The 23,487-nt window shown below is 44.7% G+C and overlaps 6 protein-coding genes across 9 annotated transcripts; 3 read left to right on the top strand and 3 right to left on the bottom strand.

Annotated features, from left to right (window-relative positions):
- Positions 1-125: 125 nt before the first annotated feature.
- On the top strand, positions 126-8,091 carry LOC122617013. Of its 3 annotated transcripts, XM_043792650.1 has the most exons (7): positions 126-552; positions 1,915-2,061; positions 2,126-2,287; positions 2,709-2,885; positions 3,203-3,412; positions 6,491-6,783; positions 6,839-8,091. In XM_043792650.1, exons 1-7 carry the CDS (start codon positions 126-128, stop codon positions 7,010-7,012), a joined length of 1,590 nt encoding a protein of 529 aa, XP_043648585.1. In that variant the 3' UTR covers positions 7,013-8,091. The 3 variants fall into 3 exon arrangements, with proteins under 3 accessions (XP_043648585.1, XP_043648584.1, XP_043648583.1); XM_043792649.1 differs by lacking the exon at positions 6,839-8,091 and having other exon boundaries at positions 3,203-4,119; positions 6,491-6,605; XM_043792648.1 differs by lacking the exons at positions 6,491-6,783; positions 6,839-8,091 and having other exon boundaries at positions 3,203-4,335.
- Positions 8,092-8,301: 210 nt separating this feature from the next.
- Positions 8,302-11,870, bottom strand: LOC122618501 (heat shock 70 kDa protein cognate 1). 2 transcript variants are annotated; one of them, XM_043794980.1, is made up of 3 exons: positions 11,548-11,870; positions 11,177-11,392; positions 8,305-10,115 (listed from the first exon to the last, which is right to left on the bottom strand). In XM_043794980.1, exons 2-3 carry the CDS (start codon positions 11,379-11,381, stop codon positions 8,395-8,397), a joined length of 1,926 nt encoding a protein of 641 aa, XP_043650915.1. In that variant the 5' UTR covers positions 11,382-11,392; positions 11,548-11,870; the 3' UTR covers positions 8,305-8,394. The 2 variants fall into 2 exon arrangements, with proteins under 2 accessions (XP_043650916.1, XP_043650915.1); XM_043794981.1 differs by lacking the exons at positions 11,177-11,392; positions 11,548-11,870 and adding an exon at positions 10,190-10,299 and having other exon boundaries at positions 8,302-10,115.
- A 232-nt stretch (positions 11,871-12,102) lies between these two features.
- LOC122618503 lies at positions 12,103-12,838 on the top strand. Its single transcript, XM_043794984.1, has one exon. The coding sequence runs from the start codon at positions 12,545-12,547 to the stop codon at positions 12,836-12,838; it is 294 nt and encodes a 97-aa protein (XP_043650919.1). The 5' UTR covers positions 12,103-12,544.
- Positions 12,839-13,631: 793 nt separating this feature from the next.
- Positions 13,632-20,890, bottom strand: LOC122618500. Its single transcript, XM_043794979.1, has 6 exons — positions 20,710-20,890; positions 20,483-20,589; positions 17,297-17,352; positions 14,900-17,236; positions 14,683-14,838; positions 13,632-14,580 (listed from the first exon to the last, which is right to left on the bottom strand). Exons 1-6 carry the CDS (start codon positions 20,754-20,756, stop codon positions 14,338-14,340), a joined length of 2,946 nt encoding a protein of 981 aa, XP_043650914.1. The 5' UTR covers positions 20,757-20,890; the 3' UTR covers positions 13,632-14,337.
- Positions 17,303-20,453, bottom strand: LOC122618502 (nuclear RNA export factor 1). Its single transcript, XM_043794982.1, has one exon. It carries the CDS (start codon positions 19,361-19,363, stop codon positions 17,492-17,494), a length of 1,872 nt encoding a protein of 623 aa, XP_043650917.1. The 5' UTR covers positions 19,364-20,453; the 3' UTR covers positions 17,303-17,491.
- Positions 20,891-21,450: 560 nt separating the features above from the next.
- Positions 21,451-23,464, top strand: LOC122616689 (zinc finger protein 660; the record flags this gene model as incomplete). Its single annotated transcript, XM_043792230.1, has 2 exons — positions 21,451-22,036; positions 22,140-23,464. Coding segments are annotated over 2 exons (1,824 nt in total), but the record flags the coding sequence as incomplete, so codon positions are not given.
- Positions 23,465-23,487: the final 23 nt, after the last annotated feature.

The raw sequence follows: 23,487 nt of genomic DNA, 5'->3' as shown, positions 1-23,487 counted from the left end.
CTGCGAAACTAAAACATAAGCCGAAACTGCTAACGACGCAAACGGAAACTTCTTGGCCAAATGGCGAAAGTTCTCAAACAATTGCGAATGTGTTGAGAAGCGGCAGCCGGTGCGAAAATGACAAAATGGCGAAGTTAACGTTGCCTTGTCTACTGCGGCGACTGCAGCTGATGGCGCTGCGATTGCAACTGCAACTGCAGCCACAACAACATCAGCATCAACAACAGCAGCTGCATCCACACGGCTGCCACTTGATGGCCATGCAACTGGGCCAGGCCGTGCTCCTCTACGGCTGCCTCCTGCTGCTCCACGCCTCCGTGTCCGCCTCTGTCCTGGCCTCGTCCTCCGACACGGCTGCCATCCCGACCCTGCTGAACATCTCCGGCACGGCGGACCTGGATGCACCTGGAGCACCGCAGCAGCAGCAGCAGCCGGAGCAACTCGAGAAGCGCACGCGGAAGCGTGATGCCGCCAATGTGCCTGATGATGACGACTATGGCAGTTATCCGGACGACGTCGACGAATTGGAGGCCTTGCTAAATAATAAGTCAGGTGGGTTCGCCTTCAAAACTTACAATATTTAAATATATTAAGTTCCAAAACTATTTTAAAGCTCTTGAGAAATTATAAAACAGATAACTATAAAGAGAGCCCAAACGATATATGTATTCTTTTTTATATGCCTTGCACAACTTCCAATTAAAATGATACACAAAATTTCTGTTTTGTACTTTTCCAACTACATATTCGATCCCAATTCCTCAGCTTTAATTTCCGTCCAAATATATACATGCCAGTTACTTAATTAAGTCCTTAAATACAAGTACTTGCTGCGAAAACTTATCTGTGCGCTGTGCGCTTTGTATAATCCCATTTCGTAAATGAATATTTGTGGCTGCAGCACTTGCAACCCGAAATAAATGGAAGTTGTGTTGATAATGCACTTGGCCGAGTCTGCGTTTCGTTAGTTTGCATTGACCTTTGCGCGGCTGCGGAGTCCCAAGCCCCAAAAACCGCCGAGATCATGAGAGCCATAAATTGCACAACATCCACTCGCCATTCGGCGAGGTCCTTCCTCAGTTGTTTTGTTGTTCAACTTTTATTTTTGGCACGTCCTGTCCACCTGGCACCGCATCTGCCGCATCAGCCGCAGCAGCAGTTGCAACAGTATGATTCACGGTCCCATCCATTTTATCTTGGCCATGATGCAGGAATCACAAAACACCAAAGCACACGCTGGTGGCCCATAGTTCATAGGTGGTTGGCCATAGTGAGGAAACATGGAGGCGAAAGTGGATAATATTTTGATTTTAATGCAATTGAAAACATGGAGGCGAAAGTGGATAATATTTTGATTTTAATGCAATTGATATAAGCAGCTTGCATGCCAACCGCAAGCTGATAATAACATTTATTATATGCATATTGCTCCTAGTGCTGACACCAAATTTATTTTGGACAAATTTTGGTAATTTGTGTTGTTAATCTGCAATTCTATATTATTGTATTTTAAGAAGATTGGGCAAACACTCTGAACCTTGCTTTTGGACATTTTTGGTCCATTTCTGAGAGGTGCTTAAATATTTATAATTAAATTTATAATTTTGGTTCTCTGCTTGTATTACACTGTGAAATATTATATTTCCATTCATTAGTGGCAGATAACTGCATACACATCCATATACATACACACATTTTTTAAACACAATTTGCTTTTAATTACCAATAAAGAGGCATATTCAGATATTGCTGCTTTAACAAATGGCCTACATTTATAAACCCCAGTCTGAAGCTCAACAAGGCCTTAAACTGTGCGCCATGCTTTTGGCCATTTTGATGGCCTGGCATTCATTTAACTTGCATTCTTTTGAAGCAGGCTTAATTGTTAATGCAAATTGGTTTTGCGCATTGCAGCTAAGGGGAAATATATTGGAGCGCCGTGCAACGAGCTGAAGTGTGACGTCAAGCTGCTGCACGTATCCTGCGACAAGGATTCGCAGACCTGCAGCTGCGAACGCAACTACCCAGTGCAACTTGGACTGATAAAGGGTTGCGCCAAACGTAAGATGTTGCTACTCACCATATAGATTATAAATATATATATTGATTAATTTTTTGTTAATAGCTAAAAAACTGGGCGATCAGTGTTTCTACGACGAGACCTGCATCTACAACGACGAGAACTCCCTTTGTGTTCAGGTGCGGCACAATGCGATGTGCCAGTGTGCCAGCGGATTTCACTCAGTCAGCTACGTGAAGCCGACGCGCCGTGTCTTTTGCACTCCAGGTAATGTTGTTTTTTACGAAAATAAGTAACTTAAATATCAATATTTTATCAACATACTTTTGAGCGCCAGAAAGTATAAGTACCATTTGCCACTGTTGCCTAAAATTGTTATACCAATTAAACGAATGTTTGCGTAGGTCCATGGTTTAATGTTTTTCATTGCGTAAATATAAAATCAATGTCTACTTAAGGAAAAACTACATTAATTACAATCTTGTATGGTCACTTAAAATTACCGATATATTTATATTGAATCTTTTGCTGAAATGATAATACAGTTTTATACAGTCAGATCTCGCAAAAGGTGGTTTGTATGTATGCATATTTGCTATTCTAGATTTGTTGATAAACATTTTAATACTAAAGTAGTTATATATTGTTTAAATAATAACTTTTAACAAAGGCCATTTTATTTCTATAGACCTCAGCGAACTGAGTTCGGATCTGCCCACCTTGCTGGGCGTCTCCACGGGCATCGCGGTTCTGGCCGGGCTCATCTGCATGGTGCTGCATCTGTTCAGCAAGACGAAGTATCCGCGGCATCGAAACTACGGAGATGCCAGCATTCCGCCGCCCATTCTCTACTCCAGCGATACAGGTGAGTTCTTAGAACAATTGAACAAAAATCACAAACAAGTTGTAGTAGTACTTCAATTCTCACTGCAATATCTTTTAGTAAACTAAATATTATAGAACAACTATACAGATTTCTGTTACTTCGAAATGAAATAGCTTAGCAATCCATACTTAACCCACATATTTCTTATAAACTGACATAGAACAATTGTATTAAGTTATTAGTTATAGTCAGATTTCTTCATTTTCTAAATTACCACTTCTTTGATTATTTCTTTGGTTAGCTTGAAGTTTGTACTGACAGCCAGCTTACTCATAAATGTATGGCCTTGATTTCAGGGATACCGCTTACCGTTCACTCGGCGCGTCCGTCGTCGCGTTCCAGCATCCGGTCGACGGGATCGATTGGCTCCTATGGCAACCGACGCGCCTCGGCCGGCGGACTGGGCGGGGGTGGCGGTGGAGGCGTGGCCGGAGGCGGGGCCGGCGGAGGAGGGGCGTCTGGAAGCGGCGGCTCGAAGGGCATCCTGGTGTCGACGTCACGAACAGGTGCGGCTAGATCGGCCGCCATATTGCTCATATCGTGTCACATAGCGGCGGTGTCCAAACAGAATTCCCGGGCCTCGTCGCGGCACACATCCGGAGCGGGCTGCAGCCAGCATTCGCGGGACGACCTGGATGATGGTGGTGGCGGTGGCGGTGGAACTGGTAGTGGGAGTGGGTGCCGCAGCTGCGAGAGCACACTCTCGATGAACCGCCACCTGCAGAAGCAACTGAACCACCAGCGGCATCTGCTCAGCTTCGAGCTGTCGCCGGCGAGGTCGAGGAATCAGGATAGATTTAGGACATTGTTGGGCATGAATGGCATTGAGAATTTTGGGGGCACTGAGGATGAGGACGATGAGTGCGGTCCGCATAGCATAGAACCCAGCACAACAGTTCCTCATGCACACGATGCCCATGCCCATGTCCATGCCCATGCCATTGCCCATGCCGATAGCGATCCGGCTTATCCAGATATTGTTACTGGTGGTGGTGGTGCTGGTGGTGCTGGTGGAGGTGGTGGAGGTGATGGTGGAGGTGGTGTTGGTGGCTACGGCTACGGCTACGGCCATGTCGGTGTGGTTGGTGGTTACGGCTACGATGCCGACACCAATGGCGGCGACTCCAGCGGCGGATTCGCCACTGGCGCCGAGCTGCATCACCTGCAAATTGGCGCACTGCCCACGCCGGCGAGTGAAACGCCACGATTTGCGGTAAATCAACTCAAGCATCAGTCATCCCACATCCATTTGTACGATCGTGTGGTCTGCTCATCCCCATCCACATCCACATACCCATCTGCATTCCGTGTCGCCATGTCCATGTCCACCCGAGAAATAGAAACACTTCCACATCACAACAAAAAGTCACAACAAAGTGAACTATATGCTACTCGTATCTGTTCAATGGTTGCATCCTCTCCTGGTTAGAGTTCGATTTCCAAGTCTGTGCTAGCCCTTAGTTTGTGTTTTCATTTATCTTTCCCTGAACTCTAGATTTTTCAGTCTTTAGTGTTAAATTGTTAAATACATAATTGTTACAAAAAATACAGACAATAGACTGCCGTATATTTGAATCCTTACTTTATATTTACCATCTATAACCATCTATTCTGTGAAAAAAGTTAGATACATAATTGGAAATATGTCGTACGCTGAAATCTTTGTTCTATCAGAAATTTCGCATTTCGCAAAGATGGCCTCACACGTATTTATCTCTTTAATATACGAGCAAAATGCAAATTAAGGACTCATGTCCATAATTTTCTTTCAGTTAAAAAGCATGGGAATCTGTAATTCAATTGGAAGAGAAAAATTCGGCGAATGGAATTTGATTACATGTTTTATTGTTCATGACCCGGAAATACTCGACTCCGGAATACTTTGTGGCTCATTTACATTGTTGAAATGAATTTCCTCCCCTGCATAGTTATCAGAATTCGTAATAAAATCATGTCTCATCTGCCATAATTAAAGCGCGCAAATTGAGTTATTCACGTAATCATGTATCGTTAATTCAGCTCAGTTTATTTACAGTTGAAACTTAATTTGTGTACATTGGCGTTGGTTATCCCTATCCCCCTGCTTGTCTAATTAGTGTTTAAATTGACAACTCTGTCTAGTTAAAAACGATAAGCTAAAAAACAAATTTTGCGTTTCTTGATGATCGATGTTAAATGTGCTTCCGAGCTCCCTCTGTTTCCAAATACCAAGTTGTTAAATTGTTTTACTTTTTCTATCGTTAACAAGACACACAAACTCACACACACACACGAACACAACGCAATACACGCGCACAAAGCCACAAAACTAATTAAAGTTACGTATTAAACAAATAACTTATGTAAAGGAATTGTTGTTAAAAAATCACGGATTCTAAGGATGATGAGTAATACATTTCGACAAGATGATATTGAAGCAATATGGCGGTGACTATGTTCATAGAAAATCTATCCAAACTTACACACGAAACAATGTAATATAGCATAACCCCACACGATTTTCTAGCTAATATATTCAACTATTGCAAATTACAAAAAATTATACCACTCTCTCACATAGACACAAGAACACACGCACACACTTGCAACTGCATGCATCCTGCCGGCAGCAAAGGATACTTGTCTGCCGGCAGGATTTTCCACGTCACTCAACCTCCGGCTGACCTTTGCCTGAACTTATTCGGTTGAGTCCTCAAAGCCCTACACACACAAACACACACTCAGAAACACACACACACACACACAAATCGATAAACGATATGAAAATTTTCTTCCATATATGTTAATCCCGCAAGTCTATATGTGAATGTCCTGCGCTTCTTGCTCTTCTTCTACGTCTTCTACTTTTCTTCCTGTGCGCCTTGAATTTTTCAACTAAAGATGACATCATTTTGAAAGAAACTTTTCGTGTATGAAGTTCCTGTTTGTCTTCATTCTTATCCTATAGTCCAGTTGCAAGCTCCTTGGCAAGTTTAGCGAATTGTTGCCCAACGTTTTGGGACTAGATGTAGGAAAAAGGTCAAAACGTTGGTACCACTTGTCGTATACGTAATTTAGTCTCGAGGGTTAGTTACATGTGTACATATGTCAGAAGAGAATACATTTTTGTTGCTACAATTTTGTAAATGGTCTATAGACACTTAGTTGAAATACATATGCAACTAATAGATTAAATTTTTAAAATGATTTTAAAGTTATACATATGCTTTCTTAGTGGAATGAAAGCTGTAACCGACAAGATTTTAAAGTTCCTATTTAAAGTACTAGTTAGGTTCCAATTACATTCAGCTTAGGATAAAAATAATACATTTTGGAAAAGTAAGCAGCTTAGGAGTCTATAACTAATCGCACTCGCTTAGCTTGCCTTTCAATCGCATCGGAATGATCTTTCGCTGTGGCTTTGCATCGCTGTCGCCTTTCTTTCTCATATCTAAATTACTATCTATCTCTACCACGCCGTTTCTTCTAACCAAAAACGCTCCGATACTCACTCAGTTTTTAATACAGCAACCCCATCCGAATGTCCCACAACGATTCGCACCTGGCTGACACCTGTACTTTGTTTTGGTTGCCTCGTTTTGTAGGTTCTCGAAGACCAAGTCTAGCGTCGGTGCACAGCACCAGCTCCTCGGTGCGCAGCTACAGCATGATGCGCTTCGAGAAGGAGACGCAGCAGAAGGAGATCCGCCAGGAGATGAAGCTGCGACTGGCCCGCCTGCAGCAGCAGCAGCATCTCACCCAGAACAAGCCGCAGATTGTCATCGGCGAGGCGTTGATGCAACACGGCGCCCTCAGTCGCGTCACCATGGCCACGCCCAGTCCCCTAACGCCCAACTCACTGGACGAGCTGCTGCCGTCGCTGGATGAAAACCAGGAGGTGAGTTGGAACAAGCATAAGTTGGGAACATATATTAACCAACCCTTATCCACAGTATCCTCCCAGGCTGGAAGCCACCCTCAAGCAGTTCATACAGCCTCAGGCGCAAGCAGGAGGAGCGAGTTCCTCCGGAGCCGGGGCAGCTTTGAGGGCAGCTGCCTCCCAATCGTCGCCAGGCAGCTCGAATGGATACCACGGGCCCTGCAGCTCTTCGACTGAGGCCCTTTAAAGTTAGTGCATAAGTAGGCCCGAGTTGTAAATTAGGTCGTAAGTAATCGAAGATTTCTCATCTAATTTGCGTAGTAGGCAAGGAGTTGCCGTAGGAGCCCCCCCGTTGCTACTTAAAATTAATTCAAATTGAACGTCAAACGTGTTGTAGTCAAGCTGTAGTCTAAGCTTAGGTGTAATATTAGGCGATAAGTGAGTTCCCAAGCTAGACAGCCTTTGTGTGTATTATAATGCGTAGCGGAGCAAATCGAAACATTTTATACGTGTGTGTATATTGTCATACATTTTTTGTAGAAGTTATACAAGGCCAAGTGTAGGGGGTTCGAAATAGTGTGAAGCCCGATTTGAATTGCTGCTGAAGAATTGATATACCACTTGGCTTTTCACTTATGTAGATCAACATGAATTGATTAGCTTAAATTAGTCTAGTGTTTATCGTTAGTGTGAGATAGTACTGATAACATATACGCAATATGAATTTATACAAAATCGGTTTATACAACGGTAGTTTCTTGTAAATTGTACTCACGATGATAATTGATAATTGATATATCATAATTGATATGATAATTGATAATGATCGGAATATGCCAGATTGTTCTAGCTAAATCAATAATTACGTTAAGCCATCGCCACGAAATAAATCAAAAGTGTTAATAGATCAAAGTAAGACAAATTAAGCCTGGAAGGAGATGTTCGGTTCTTTGTAGGAATAGAGATCTTAACGCATATTCCGATTGCTCGATGTGCATAGTCAATTTTAATTTACGACTTACGAATTTTTCTACAGAGGCGTTTCAACTGAATACAATAATCGAAAATGTGTAGATCAAATGTAAATTACTTACTCGATGGTAATATTATTTCACATTTGATACCAAGGTTGTTGACTGTAGTTGATGTGCTCTACATCGTTTGGTTCCATGATTTATCCTATCTATAGATCCGTTCTCAATAGTACGAATTGCAGCAGCTATATTGATCGTTACATATACATACATCTATACAAGCATATACATAAGTATGTGCATATTGGTACTCAACTATGCTATACATACGATGAGTAGACACATATCTGGAGTTCGGTGTTGGTTGATGTTGGGAGTATATAGAAATAAATGCAATTTTGTGTTTTCAACAAATCAACGAGTTTCATTTCTCGCAGATCTAATGCCAGTGCCTTATACCAATCCAATGCCCTACTAAACCCAAACGAATCCCAAATCAAATAAGAACTAAATCCAAACCATTTTGATTCCGTTTTCGTATACAAAAAGTTATCAAATATCTGAAACACTTTGAATTTATTTGGGGTACATCAGATTTTAAGGGTGAATAAGATTTGTTGAGATTCTAGGGATAACAAACTAGTGTTGCACTTCACTAATCAACCTCCTCAATGGTCGGACCCGAGCCGCCAGTTGCTCCTGGATTGGAGCTTCCGGTGGGTGGAGGTGGTGCCATTCCAGCGCCCTGGTACAATCGCGTGATGATCGGACTGCAGATCCTCTCCAGTTCCTGCTGCTTGTGCTCGAACTCCTGCCGTTCGGCCAGTTGATTGGCATCCAGCCAGGCAATCGTTTCACTGGAGCGCTGCTGGATGGTCTCCCGATCCGCAGGGCTAAACCGGCTGCTGAGATGCTCGTCGTCCAGAGTGGAGCGCAACTGGAAGCAGTACGACTCCAGCTGGTTCTTGGCATTGATGCGGTCGCGTTGCTGCTCATCCGCCTGGCGATAGGCCTCCGCATCATTGACCATCCGCTCGATGTCCTCCTTGGAGAGACGGCCCTTGTCATTGGTGATGGTGATCCGGTTCTCCTTTCCCGTCGACTTCTCCAGCGCCGTCACATTGAGTATGCCATTGGCGTCGATGTCGAAGGTCACCTCCACCTGGGGCACTCCGCGTGGCGCCGGTGGAATGGCCGAGAGCTCAAACTTACCCAGGCTGTTGTTATCCCGCGTCATCGCGCGCTCACCCTCAAACACCTGGATGAGCACACCTGGCTGGTTGTCCGCATAGGTGGTAAAGATTTGCGTTTGCTTGGTGGGTATGGTGGTGTTCCTCTTGATCAGCGTGGTCATGACCCCACCAGCGGTCTCAATGCCCAGAGATAGAGGAGTGACATCCAGCAGGAGCAGATCCTGCACTGCCTCCGATTTGTCGCCATGGAGGATGGCCGCCTGCACTGCCGCTCCATACGCCACCGCCTCATCGGGATTGATGGACTTGTTCAGATCCTTGCCGTTGAAAAAGTCCTGCAGCAGGCGTTGCACCTTGGGAATCCTGGTGGAGCCACCCACCAGCACGATGTCGTGTATCTGGCCCTTGTCCATCTTGGCATCACGCAGCGCCTTGGCCACTGGTTCCATGGTACCGCGGAACAGATCCCCATTCAACTCCTCGAAACGGGCCCGGGTCACCGACGTGTAGAAGTCGACGCCCTCGAAGAGGGAATCGATCTCGATGCTGGCCTGCGTGGACGAGGAGAGGGTGCGCTTGGCCCTTTCGCAGGCGGTGCGCAGGCGCCTCAACGCCCGCTTGTTCTGGCCCAGATCTTTCTTATGCTTGCGCTGAAACTCCTGTACGAAGTGGTTCACCAGCCGGTTATCGAAGTCCTCGCCGCCGAGATGGGTGTCGCCAGCGGTGGCCTTCACCTCGAAGATGCCATCTTCGATGGTCAGCACCGAAACGTCGAAGGTGCCGCCGCCAAGGTCAAAGATCAGGACATTTCGTTCGCTGGTGCCCTGTTTATCCAAGCCGTAGGCTATGGCCGCCGCCGTCGGTTCGTTGATAATGCGAAGCACATTCAATCCCGCAATGGCGCCCGCATCCTTGGTGGCCTGGCGCTGGGAGTCGTTGAAGTACGCCGGCACGGTGACCACCGCATCTGTCACGGAGCCGCCCAGGTAGGCCTCGGCGGTCTCTCGCATTTTCGTCAGCACCATCGAGGACACCTCCTCCGGAAAGAAGCTCTTCCGCTCGCCCTTGTACTCCACCCGGATGCGGGGCTTTCCGTTTTCGGCGACCACCTCGAAGGGCCAATGCTTCATGTCCGACTGGACGGTGGCGTCGTCGAAACGGCGGCCAATCAGCCGCTTGGCATCTGCAAGTCAGAATCACTCGATCAGAATCAGAATCCAATGAAACAACATCAGCGCACTTGGACAACATATTTACTTTATTAGCTAACATTTACGGGGTGGTGGGATCATATGTGGCATTGTGTCTGGAATTTTGGGCTTGTATTGTGTTTCTGGGCAGGTCTAGGCTTTCTACGAGGATTTCTACACGGACCCTGAGACTGAAATGAAAGTACAAAATATAGAAAGAACGCTTGCATTAGATCTGCTCAGCAAATCTCTGGGATGGGTGCATGGCAAATGTTTACAGAAACGACTCAACTAATGCTTAATGTTACTGTTAACATCAATGAAAAGAAATAATAGTTGACACGTTTACGCATTTTGGTTTGGTTAGCATGTTGGGGATATATATTTCAGTCTCTACAGTGATCATTTAGTTAGGCATTAAGTAGCTAATATTCAGTAAACAATCTATTTATATTATTTCAATATTTTTAGAAGCTTCGATTTTTAGAAAACATTGTTGAGAAAAGTATGCGATATTCCACAGCCAGCATTAAAGATATTTATGCGAAAGCAAACATCTCTGACAATCCATAACAACTTGTGCACTGAGACCTATTTTCATTTTCATGTTCATTTATTTGGCCGACACAAATGATGCCAATAAACATGGCAACAGTTTTTGTTGGCACGGTCCGAACTTTAAATGCCATTGGGAGGGTGAGAGTCCGCATCATAGACCGCGCCCCGGGAGGCGGGAAAACAGGCTGTAAGAACTGACACAACAAGTGGAGGTGTCACTAGACCAAATGAATGGGGAATGGGGAAAGCGTCCAAGGGGTTTGGATATGGACTTCAGTGGGAGGCGAGGTTCTCTCGCAATGCGAGTGTAATGCATTTTGGCGCCAGGGAGTGAGAATTTCTTAAAATAAACTTGAATGCGAGATAATAAAGAAAATATGCGCACAGTTCATTCATGAAAATGTTCGCAGTAATTAAAAGTGATCATGGCCAGACCCAGGCAGAGATCATAGTGATCACAAAGATCTGCGGCAGGGACAATGTGGATGAGACTCACCGAAGATCGTGTTGGTGGGATTCATGGCCACCTGGTTCTTGGCCGCGTCGCCGATCAGACGCTCCGACTCCGTGAACGCCACATAGCTGGGCGTGGTGCGATTGCCCTGGTCGTTGGCGATGATCTCCACCTTGCCATGCTGAAAGACGCCGACACACGAGTACGTGGTACCAAGATCAATGCCAACCGCTGGTAATTTGGGCATCTTGGCTGCGGCTTTAATTAGACCCCACCACCACGTCAAGGTCCCACCGAGAGATCGAGATCGAGAACGAGAATCAGGCGAGCCGAATCGGAATAGAAATCGAAAATGAAATTAGAATCACTGTCTCCCCATTTGGTCCGATTACACAACGGACTCGTATCCTCACCCAAATACCCCAGGCAGTCAGCGCTGGTCCTTCAAAACGCAAAGCGATATAGATACAGGGAGATGATCAGGAACAGGAGCACAAAGGTCAAGACTCGGAAGAATTCGAGCGCCTTTTCTCTTTGCAGCTCCACAGCGTCTTCCGTTTGTCCTCAGGTTGCCACGATGAAATCCAATTTGGTCCTGCCTGCTCCCGCCTTCGCTTCCTGGTAGCTTTTCTTGGGTATTCTCGAACCAGCTATATATATTTATATATGTATATCGATCGCCCAAAAGTTTGCAAGATGCACGCGCCACGAATGCCACCAGCGAACTGGCAGCCCGAGTGTTGCGACAACCGATCCCTTGCCAAAATAGTTCGATCATCGACGATGCTCTGCAACATGGCATCGGAATTATTCGGTTCCGAGATTGATTAAAATTTCTCACCTGGCCGTGTTTTTTTCTTCATCTAGTAACAGCTACCGAGTGTAATGTTTGCATTGAAGAACTACGTCACCGAAAACAAAGATGTATAGCTCATAAGTCTGAAAGCTACATACGAATAAGAAATACATTCTAAATCAATAAATAAATTGGAATAAAAGTTTACTATTCTCCAAAATCTTCTTTATTCTCTACTAAATGTAACATCAATCGCTTAAAAATATGTTATATACCATAGTCATACAGAAATTATACTAATCTTTTGTGGATGACTATGGTATCTAACATATTTGGCCTGTAAGTAAGTAAATAGACTACTTCCGAATATCTGTATCTGAAACAATAAAAACAAGTATACCTATCAAAGTCAAGGTTGTACATTGATATAGAAACTGTTCGGAATCCCATCTATTACTACCAAACCTCCACACTTTTGACCTTCCAAACAGATGTTCTGCTCTTGTGTTTCTTAACACAGCACTAGAAACTTGCAGCCAATGGTGTGGCATATAAATGCGCCACCTGAGGGGTTTAGACTTATTAAGTGCTAGACCATTTAGACAATATCAACTATGAAGTACTTTGTGATCTGTGCCCTGGCTGCCATCCTTCTTTTCCAGTCCGCATCGGCATTCAAGCGGCGAGTGATCTTTGTGGTACCATCCCCCACCACATCCACAACGGAAGCCACGTCCTCCAGTTCCTCAACGGAAGCATCATCTGCCACGTCCAGCACGAGCACCACTACTGCAGCTCCTACCGTGGTTTACAAGGTGGTCTACTGTTCCTGGAAGAACAACTGGTGTCGTCCTGCCTCGAACACCGTGAGGAATTGCAAGTGGGGACTCTGCAAGTTCAATGGATAAAATTCAATAAAAAACGTTTAGCACATGCTTAGCACAAATCTCTTGGGTTTTTTTTATTTGAAAGTCTTGCTTGGTCAAAAAAGAGACTTGCTGGAACGGTTTCATTCTTAACTTGATACTGGGAAAACCACTCGGATCTGACCCGATGCATTATAAGGCTCATATGAAAGCATTAGCAAAAATAATAATCCATATTAGTCTTAGTGGCTAACTAAATTCGATCCATGCAAATCATCACCGAATAGGATTAAAGCTTAATGGGTTAGCGCTAGGATACAAAGTAGAGGCTTGGTTTGGATTAGTTAGATGGTTATTGGTAAGTTGATGAGGGTGAAACAATACTTGTCCCCATAGAAGGGTGCTTACAGATTAAACTAATTCTATACTAGGGTTAAACAATGCGCACTAAACTTAACTTAGGATATGCATGTGTGATGGACAAAAGCTTCAATAGATTGAAGATTTTTAGGATTTTCATTTTTGCACAATGCGGCATAAATTTATTAAGACATTTTTCGATGGTAACTAACAAAAGTTTAGTTTAATTTATAATTTGGCAACAGAAAATAACTGAAAACAGAATATGTTCAATTGGTGTACAAAAATGTATATTTTATGTATATAGCACATCAGCAGAGCTGAAGTTTATAATTTTCTTTAGGATACAAAGGGTATAGTTATATACTGTGCACCTCATGAAATTACAAGAATGATAAATTTCGTTTCGGGTCTAGTAATAGCAAAATATAAACAGGTCATTAACCTTCTGGTCTAAGTATCTGATGAGTCAATGTATATTGCTATCGTTTATTTTGTTGTATTTGTATATATATGCGATAATAATAGATAATATTGTAAGTTCGATTTATAACACGTTTCTCAATACTCTTTATCAGTTACTATCAATTTTAGTTTGGTTTCATTCGTTCTTTTTTTTTGTGGTTAGTGGCCACTGAGCAGATCTTATTGTATATTCTTTATTTAATAATATTTATTCGATTTGCTTGCTTGCTTTGCCGCTTTACTCCGCGCGTCAACAAAAAATAACGTTCGTAGAATTTTTGCATCGCTTTACAAAAATATACAGTTATAATCAATTCATTATCGTTATTTCTCGCTTAAATCTTTTCCTTCTCTTCCCCTAAATCGTTTGTTTTAATATGGTTCGTAAGGCAAAGTTCGTGTTGATGTATTTGTTCTATATATAAATGTATGCGGTTTTGGGAGTGCGTTATTGTTTTACAAGTCGCCAAGTTCTCTATTTCTGTATCGTTCAACTAAATGCATAATTTGTCGTAATATTAATTCATAATCATAGTTGCTAGTGCCTTGAAATCACTAGGCAAGATGAGCTTCTATGCTGGGATGACAAACACAAAAATAGAGCTAAACACAAAGTACAAAAAGAGTAGACTATTTTACGGATAACATGGAAATTCGGTACAGGCGGGGGCATATGACATATGCATACAATCGGCGGTGGAGAAAGTGATCAGCTCTCAGCGCCTAACAATGCTAGAAGGTCGCGGCAGACCGCTCCGCTTTATTTGCGAGGGTGGTCGTAATCCCGAGGGCTTCGGTAGGCCGGTCGCTCCCGTTGTCACCTGGGTCAGCTTAGAGGTGAGCGCCTGCATGTCGAAGGTGTGCTGTGCATTCTGTTGAGGAACATTTCCGCCATTAACGGGTTTACCGGAGTCCTTGTGGCCATAGAGACTGCCGCGCGAAGAGGCTGAGGAGAGGCTCTGAAATAAATAGCGCCGCGATTAGCAGTTTTACAATTGTTTTAAAATAAGCACAACAGCTTGAACTTGATCGTTCACCAAACAAATCTTGTATTGACTAACCTCAGGAGTGTCTGCCTCTGGAGCCGTCTTGACACTCAGACTGTAATATCCAGACGAAGGACGCGCTAGACCATTTGCTCCTGTCCGTTTCGCAGCCAGGCCTGGAGCACGCAGCCCGCTTACCAATTTAGGCACCTTAAATACAGCGGAGTCGTCCTGGAAAATCACAAATATATAAGTTAAACAGGACGATAATAGAACAATTTCTGAACCTTACCTCTTGGGCTTGAGCTGGTCCGCGCAATCCGCTCATAAGTTTGCTGGGCTGCGCACTCGGACGCCGCAGTCCACCACCCAAACTGGGTCTTGGCAGGGTTCCAGCGCTAGCACCGCTCATTGTGGAGGACAAGTTGTGGAACGATTTGGATTTAATACCCATAGGACTTTTCAGCTCTCCGTTACCGGTGGCCGGCACTGTAACAGTAGTCGGCATAGCAGCAGCTGGAGTGGCGTTCAATCCGGCTCCGGCGGAAGTTGCCTTGCTCACTGTAGTAAATTTTTGCAGACCACTGATGTAACGAGGCCTGGACAAGGAACGCGGTTGTGGAAGAGTCGACGCAGGCGCTGGCTCGGCTGGTAAAGGCGCTTCCTGCTGCAGCGGACGTCGTTGGATAAGGGTCTTCTCCTTGGGTTTTTTGTAGGTCAGATAGTTACTCGCATTAGCCTCTGCGTTGTTGCTAAATGCTGAGCTCTGATCTCGACGAGAAAGGCGACCCGGTGGCGAACCCTGTCGCTGTTCCTCCTCGTACCGTACATCTTCTACTAATTGCTTTTGCTCGTCCTCGAGTTGCTGTGGTTCATCGTCTATACAAGGCACAATAATCTCCTGCTGCAGTCGCATGTCCTTCGAAATCTTAATGGTCTTGAAGCGATCGCGATCCCGTTCTCTTCGCTCCGGCAGCTTATAGCTTGACGGATCAGTCTCTGCTGCCACCTGGGACTTGGGGGGCTCTTCCGCTGGCTCGGGATCAGGATCTGGTACAGGCTGCTCCACTTGTGGCATATCCCTACGCTGGACGATGAATGAGGCAGAGTTGGTGCTGGTTGAACTTCCATTGCTGCCGTGCATTGCACTAAGGTTCACATCGTCGTAGAGACGACTTCGTCGACTAAGCAGGCGTTCGCCACCACCGCCGCTGCTGTTGCTGCTGGAGTGGCTCTGATTTAGAACTGGGGTGTCCACCTTCTCGACTGCCGAGTGCGGCAATTCTTCTTCACACTCCTCCGCCTCTGGCTCATCTCTGTGGAAGCGCCGTTTGATGGTGTCTAGGGACTTTTGCATCTTTAGTTGCTCCTTATTTAACGTATTCACCTTGCCCAGCTCGGCAAGCATATTCTCGAACTGCTCTTCGTCGCCCTGCTGAGCCAACATTTCCACTTCCGCCTCGGCCAAGTCCATGACGCATTGCATCTGTCTGTGCTGTTCAGACATTTGCAGGTTGAAAGTGCCATCCAGCGGCTGTTCGATCTGCTCCAAGAGCTCCATGGTGTCCAGCACGAACTTCTCGCCGTTGAACGGAGCTGTCTTTGCCACGGGCTCGAAGGTGTTATTTAATCGCCCTGGTGCTGTCGCAGTAGGTTTTTGCGGTGTGGCTCCAACAATTGGGGACAGGTTCATATCTCCACGTCCCTTTAGGGTAGGTGTATATCCTGCCTTGTTATTATTGTTGTTATTGTGGTAGTAGTGGGAGCGTATGTTTGTTGTAAGAGGCGTGGAGGATTCCATGGTTAGCAAGGCCAGTTTCCTGTCTATATTTTCGGGCGTTTCACATCGGCCTTCAGGAGTATTGCAAGCGTCGGTAAAGGTAGTGTTCATCTGACGACCTGTTAGCACCTGGGTCTCGTCCGCTGCAGCAGCACACGCGGTGGGTCTCTTGAACGTCGCATTTCCATCGACTGGCAGAGACTCAGATTCTGACTGCAGGGCAGAAGTTGTAAGGCTATCCACGAGGTTAAAAGTGGTGTCGCCGATCATCTCCTCCCCCAAAATCATGGTGCGCTGTAAGGCGGGACAAATTGGCGGCATCACAGCGGGCATCGTTCGATCTGCGGCCAGGGGAATAGACATACTGTCTGTGCTGTTGTCCATAGTGCTGCAGCCGGAAGCGGTTTTGCTCAATGTCAACGATATTTCGTCGATTTGCCCGATGTGCGAGTCTTTGATAAGGGTTCCATCGTCCTCACACATGGTCAGCGACTCCAGCGCCTTGCGATCCCGGATCATGTCACTGAGCGTATATCCGCCTATGCCGCCCATTCCCATGTTATCATTTGTCTGGTTGGTTAGCGTTGTGGTAAGGTTTGGATCCTGCTCAAGACCAATTGTGGATTGAAGGAAGTTCAGGTTTGTAAAGTCTGCCGAGGTGATTAGCGAGTTGTTCATCCGTTCAGTGTTCATGGAGGAGCAAATGGAAGACGGCGGTGAGGTGTCTTGCAGAAAGGATTTGTGCATATTTGTCGTGACAAGACCGCCAATTTCCAACTGGAGCATTGCTGGGGTACCCGAGACCGCTCCGGTTCCAACACCGCTGTCATTTCCCGCTCCATTTTGGCTCTAAGAAAATAAGGTACGGTTATTATAAAAAATGATTCTCAATTGCCCATTTGTACTTACGAAATCCAGATTCCGACGCTTTGGGCGGGTAAAGGTTTTTGAATTGTGTTTGAAGGCTTTCGTAAAATATAAAAGTTTTAAAATAAATTAGATCCTTGAGTTTCGCACTCGTTAATGTAATGAAAAATAATGTATGGTGTCTTAACCTATTTGTGCTAGGTTCCTAAAAGCTATGTTTGTGTTTCTTGGTTATAATTAAAAATCATCGCCTTCAATCAGGACATCCTCATTAATCACCAGTTCGAAATTATCCTCATCGGACAATAAGGTATCCTCGATCTCCTCTTCCAAAGAATTTGTCGTGCTAGTCAATGAACCAATGGCCACTAGTGGTGGCATATCCTCCTTGAAGCTCTCACTGGGAAGATGGTCCATCTGGGAAACTGAAATGCTCATTTCTTGCACTGCCTGATTAAGAGGATCCATATCGTTGGCTAAAATGGGGCTAGAAAATTTTCTTTTCTCTTCAGCCGTTGTTTTGGTAGGCCAGTTCTGTACGACTGGGACTGCAGGTTTATTTATTTGTTCTACCGACGCCTCGGTATTTAACTCCTTAATTTCTGTTTTAAATTTGATTGTTTCTCTTCTCTCCGGATAATTTGAAGCTATGCACAGCATGTCGTTGGTTATCAGCCAGCCTGGGCTATTGAGGATCCGCAACACAAATGTGCGCTGAAAGCGTCGCGGTTCCCAAATATCCGAGGTTATCTCCTTAAAGCATCCTGTCAACGTAAAGATGCGTAGACTAGGAGTAAAAACCAGAATGTCCAGCCCGACATTCTGAACGTCTGTGAGCATCTCAGGCAAGCGGGTTAAAGCAAGAAACAGCCCAGCACTGCCGACTTGTAGCTTGGCGTTACGCGCAAATGAGGATAGCTGGCGCTTCTGGTTTCTGTTGTACATTTTGTAGGCGTAGACATGATCCAGTTGCACCGGCACGCTAAGCGAGAACATGGCCTGTTCGTCGTAGTAATCCTTAAGTTTGACACGCTGTTCGGTATCGTCAAAGATTTTGTAGTACGAACTTATGAAGCGTTGGCAAAACGTTAAACCATTAGTGCCACCATTTTGCAGTCGTTGAAACTTCGGAAGCTTATCAACCGCTATTGTATTTTCCTCTGACTGCACGCAACCATGAACATTTTTCAACTGGGGTAACATATTTCGGATGGCATCCATGGTTAGCTTGGCCACACCATTGCCTGCCAAGAAGATGGTCTTGCAGCGCAGCTTTTTGAGGTAATTGAGTTCTCCCAAATCTTGAATCCTGTTTGCGCTTATGTCCAAGCGCTCTAGGCTGGCAAAACTCTGGCAAATCCCAGCAAAGGCTTTTAGAGTGCACAAATAATTGTTGCTCACTACAATGCCGGTCAACTGTGGAAATATATGGCCTGAGAGAAGTAGCACGCTTTCCAGCAGCTTGACCACATGCAGCGGACAAAAGTGCAGAGCCAACTCCGGACTGGCGTGGAACCTGGAGAGATCTAAGGTGCGTGAAGCCGCGTCATAGCGTGATATTATGGCCACCTCCACGGCAGTTGTAAACCCTTCGGTTATCTGGGCATTCATCACCGAGTTAGGCAGACCGGGTGTGACAGCCACCTCGATTTTTTGGCACGTGTAAAGAACGGCTACTTCATTTTGCAAGCGTTTCAGGCGATTGGCGATTAGCAGGTTGTCCACCAGAAATTGTCCACGTGCCATCTTGTCTTCCGGTCCGCTGCGCTTGAAGTTGAATATCTCCACCTTGATGGACATCAGGACCCACTTAAGCGCCATGATAATGGAATTATTGGAGACGCCGGCGCAGTTGGCGATGTTCACCGTGGACCAGCCGGTCACAGTGGCCAGGCGGTGTTCCTCGCCGGTGGAAGAGATCGTGTCCAGCACGGACCCCATCTGCTGTTCATTTCCAATCAGCTTTTGTACATACGCTCGAATTTGACTTTTTTCATTCAGATTTTTTCGCAGATCGGTAAGCTGCGACTGTGAATTCACGTGCGCCTTGAGGTTTACGCCTAGGCGGCCGGCCGGCTCGTGGGATTTGGTACTGACTAAGATGCGCATCGAGAAGTTTTTACAAAACTACTAGAATAACAAATTCGGTTGAAAAAATAAACTCCTCCGTAGTTAAATGCAGTGCACACTACTACTACTCTCCGCAGATTTACCGTTCTTTCGGTGTTGGTTAATAGCCACAAAACGCTTTGACATGAGATGTTTTTAAACACTTGCAAGGCTAGTAATGCAAAAGCACTGGGTGCTTTCAGCACACTATTTGTTATTTTACAGTTATAATCGCAACTTGGTGCAGTTTCAATGAAAATGTTACTGATGCTAATACTAATGTTGCTGAAAATGCACAGCGCTTTCATATTCAGATAACAAAATTAAAATATGTTTATCAACTACGATATGTTGTAGGTTCATGTAGTTTTCTTACTTCTGCTTCTACTATTGTTGTTGCTCATTAAATCAATTGTGTATATTATTCAAAAGGTTTTTAAACATATATCTGCACTAAAACTTCTTTAGGGACTGTGTAAGCATAAATCTGCTACAAAAAAAAATGTTTTTTCTTAATTTTATACTAGCAATGTGAACCGAATTTTCAGCACTGTCCGAAATTCTGGCATTCCACTTCGGAAAATCATTAGAAAGAGCTCAGCGTGACAGCATTTCGCTCGCATTAAATCACGCAATCGATTTTTGATCCTCGTCTTCAGTTCGGTGGTAATTATTTATTTAAAGTGATTTGCGGTCTCGTTCGATTGACTTTCGCTAGCTGGGCAGGAAGTAAATTGGATTTATATAATAATGTTTGCATATAATGCGAGATTCTTGCCATATTAGCATAGCTAGTTTTTTTCCTTCGTTATTTTTGCCGTACCACGCACAGCTGTTTGCAATGGGAGCGCGTGTGTGTGTGTTAAGTGTGCGTTTGAGACTTGATTAATTACCGTAACAATAACATTGGCGCTGTTGCCAATTATGGCATTGGGCCACTTTAAAAAGACAGCGGTAACTACTGGCCAAGTAATGCTGCCCACATGCGACTTGAACTTTGTCAACGTAGCCGCCAGTTTAACCCAAATTTGATTTAGAAAGCGCAACTGCATGAAGTGCTGCACATGTGTGTATGTTTGTGTGCGAGTGGGTGCATCGGTATGCGTGGAAAAGGCTTACCCTCGTTGTTGTACTGCAAGTGCAATTGTTGCAACGGCGGCTGATTGTTCGTCTTCCACTGCTGCAATATGTTGGAGACATCATCGTGGGTCTTATCCGCCAGAAATCTGCCAAGGAGTACCAGGCATATGAGTATTTATAGCATCGATGCCCCTGCCTGTGAAGTGCCAGCAGCAGCAGCAACAACACAGGAACAGAAACAGAAACAACAGGAGTGCATCACTCACATATATGAATCATCCTTCAGTGCCTCATCGATGTCCAGGATATCCATGTCCAACGATGGGTGAATCTTTATGCTTAGCTTAAAAACACTTGATGAAGACCTAAATCATTGCCAGAAACGACAACAAAAAGGCCTTCGCTCGCTTGCCTGTTTGACCAATACAAGATACTAATTTTGCTCAAAGCTGATAGAGATGAGCGATATCTGCGAGTCCGTGACGAGTCACTGTTATTTTTAAGCCGATGAGTCACTGTAGTCACTGTGAAAGCGAAAGTGAAAGTGAGCAATTGCAGCTGATGGAAATGTTAGAAAGTTTGAACGTGTACAAATATAAATATTAAAATAATAATATCAAATACTATTGTCATACTTTAATAAAACTATTTTATTATCTTTCGTTAAAGATTATATGTTAAATACAAGTTTTTTTAATACATACTGATTTTTAGATATCAGCTTAGCTTATAGATGATTGTTCGATTATTTATATGTTGATTTTAATTTTTTCTCCAAATAACTTAAATTTATTGTAAAGGTCCTATCTATAGAATCTATAGTATAGATTAACATACAATTTAGATTTTTTTTTGTAAGCATGATACGATCTCACTTATCGACATCACTGATTTAAAGGCCACAGACTGTTCCCAGTCACAGTTACTTACACGACGTTATAGGATTTGCGATATGAAACCTTATCAACTATCGCGTAATCATCGAAAGCAGCTGACAACTCTGTTCGAATACGTTCACATTGACTACTTGGCAGGAAGACAAGTGTCCAACATTTGTTGATTCTTTTCAAAATCCGGCCCTTGTGGTTGGGAGATCGACGAGAAAGATGGACCGATCAGCGGTTGCCAGCCTGGGAAAGAACTGTCGAGCCTGTGCCGAACACTCATCCATACTGGTGGACCTCTTCTCCACGGAGATCTCTGATCCCCCCATTTGGGAAATGTTGAACTCAATTCTGCCGGATTTCTGTCTCGTGAAACGGGATGAAATGCCGCAGAAGATCTGTCCTACCTGCCTGGTGGCTGCTCAAAATGCCGTCCACTTCAGGCACAAGTGTGAGCAGAGTTTCCAGTTCTTTTCCCAGCTCCTCCAGCTCGACAAATCTAACTCAAATCCGAGTAGATCCCGTTGCAGAAGAGGGGATAGGAATCCATTAATAGCCTTCGAGGTAGTCGGTTGCGAGGATCCTCTGGCCACAAATGCATCCGGAATGGATACTAATCGCCTTGATGTAAAGACTGATGCTGATAAGCCAACCGATGCAATAGCAACGAATGGTCAGGGGAGTGAACCGTTGCAAGAAGTTTTCGAAAGTAGGTCCAATTGATGTCATCCACTTTCACAAGAACCCCCATTGTATTGCTACCATCTATTCTAGAACTTTGTTCTAAGCTTTATTTTTAATTTATTTTTTAGTCACAATGAGCGATATTAAAACGGAAGAGGAAATATCCATTCAGGAGACATTTGAAGATGCCTTTGAAGATGAAAGTGAAAATAATAATGATAGCGAAGAGGAGGATTCAGATCAATGGACAGCTGGTTCGACGGAAGACCATGATGAACCCTGGATTCCCGGCAATGGTGATTGCAAAACGGTTGGCGGCAATAATCAATCACTGCTGTGCACCGAGTGTGGAGTGAGTTACTCGACGCAAAAGGCGTTGGCAAGGCACGTTGCCAAGCATAAGGAGCAAGGTGATACACAAAAGCCGCACCTGTGCGACTTCTGCGGTCGGGGATTCCGTACCAACGCCCAGCTGACGACCCATAGACGCCGTCATACCGGAGAGCGTCCTTTTAAATGCCCACTCTGCCCGAAAGCCTATACCCACGGCCCGACTCTCAAGTCGCATATGCACACCCACGACGAGGAAAAGGCTCACAAATGTCCACAGTGCGAAAAGACCTTTTACACGAGAGGCAATCTGCGGGCCCATATACAGAGGCACACTGGCGAACGACCCTACAAGTGTCCCGACTGCCCACAGACCTTTGCCAAAAACTCTGGCCTTAAGTTGCACAGTCGGCTGCACAAGGAAGACCGACCCTATAAATGTGAGCTGTGCGGCAAGGGATTTGTGCAGAACCAGCATTTAATCACTCATTTGCGGGTCCACTACGGGGATCGCCAGTTCAAGTGTCCCGACTGCGATAAGTCGTTCTTCGAGAAATCAAACATGATGAAACATCAGCGCACCCATTCAGGTATAAAGCCCTTTAAATGTGAGGAGTGCGGCCAAGCCTTCTCGCACAACCATCACCTAAAGAGTCATCTACGCATCCATACTGGGGAAAAGCCCTACAAATGCGACCAGTGCGGCAAGGGTTTCAGTGCGAATCAGTCTCTGATGAAGCATACCCTTTGGCACGTGGATAATAATGATCGGCCATTCAAATGTTCTCAGTGCCCCAAAGCGTATGATACTCAGCAAAGCTTACGTGGTCACGAGAAGACGCATAAAACCCCGGATGAGCCAAAAACGCTGCACCAATGCCCGCACTGTGACGTCAGGTTTGCTTTAAAAAAGACCCTGGACAAGCATATCACAAGCCACAAGATTCGACCCCACCCATGCCCGCAATGTCCAGAAGGGTTTTTCTCCCAGAAGAGCTTAAAAAAGCACTTGCGATTTCACAACCTGAAGACATAGCAATAGTACCATAAGATCATTCGATTTAGTTTTAATAAGTGTAAAGTATAAATAAGTATTGAATTTGTGTAAGGAAATCATTAAATTTGAACAATCTGATGTTACTAAAA

This window comes from Drosophila teissieri, chromosome 3L, assembly GCF_016746235.2.
Source record: "Drosophila teissieri strain GT53w chromosome 3L, Prin_Dtei_1.1, whole genome shotgun sequence".
Classification (NCBI taxonomy): Eukaryota; Metazoa; Arthropoda; class Insecta; order Diptera; family Drosophilidae; genus Drosophila; species Drosophila teissieri.
This window is presented reverse-complemented; position numbering and strand designations above follow the sequence as displayed.

Bases quoted from the DNA above. Each gene is read 5' to 3' on its own strand.
- LOC122617013 (XM_043792648.1), top strand. From the start codon at position 126: ATGGCGAAGTTAACGTTGCCTTGTCTACTGCGGCGACTGCAGCTGATG. The intron at 553-1,914 runs GTGGGTTCGCCT...TGCGCATTGCAG, and splicing joins CTTGCTAAATAATAAGTCAG to CTAAGGGGAAATATATTGGA. The intron at 2,062-2,125 runs GTAAGATGTTGC...TTTTGTTAATAG, and splicing joins GATAAAGGGTTGCGCCAAAC to CTAAAAAACTGGGCGATCAG.
- LOC122618501 (XM_043794980.1), bottom strand. From the start codon at position 11,381: ATGCCCAAATTACCAGCGGTTGGCATTGATCTTGGTACCACGTACTCG. The intron at 10,116-11,176 runs GTGAGTCTCATC...TCTGACTTGCAG, and splicing joins TCCCACCAACACGATCTTCG to ATGCCAAGCGGCTGATTGGC.
- LOC122618503 (XM_043794984.1), top strand. From the start codon at position 12,545: ATGAAGTACTTTGTGATCTGTGCCCTGGCTGCCATCCTTCTTTTCCAG.
- LOC122618502 (XM_043794982.1), bottom strand. From the start codon at position 19,363: ATGCGCATCTTAGTCAGTACCAAATCCCACGAGCCGGCCGGCCGCCTA.
- LOC122618500 (XM_043794979.1), bottom strand. From the start codon at position 20,756: ATGGATATCCTGGACATCGATGAGGCACTGAAGGATGATTCATATAT. The intron at 17,353-20,482 runs GTAAGCCTTTTC...ATTTTACGAAAG, and splicing joins CTTGCAGTACAACAACGAGG to CCTTCAAACACAATTCAAAA. The intron at 14,839-14,899 runs GTAAGGTTCAGA...GTGATTTTCCAG, and splicing joins GACCAGCTCAAGCCCAAGAG to GACGACTCCGCTGTATTTAA.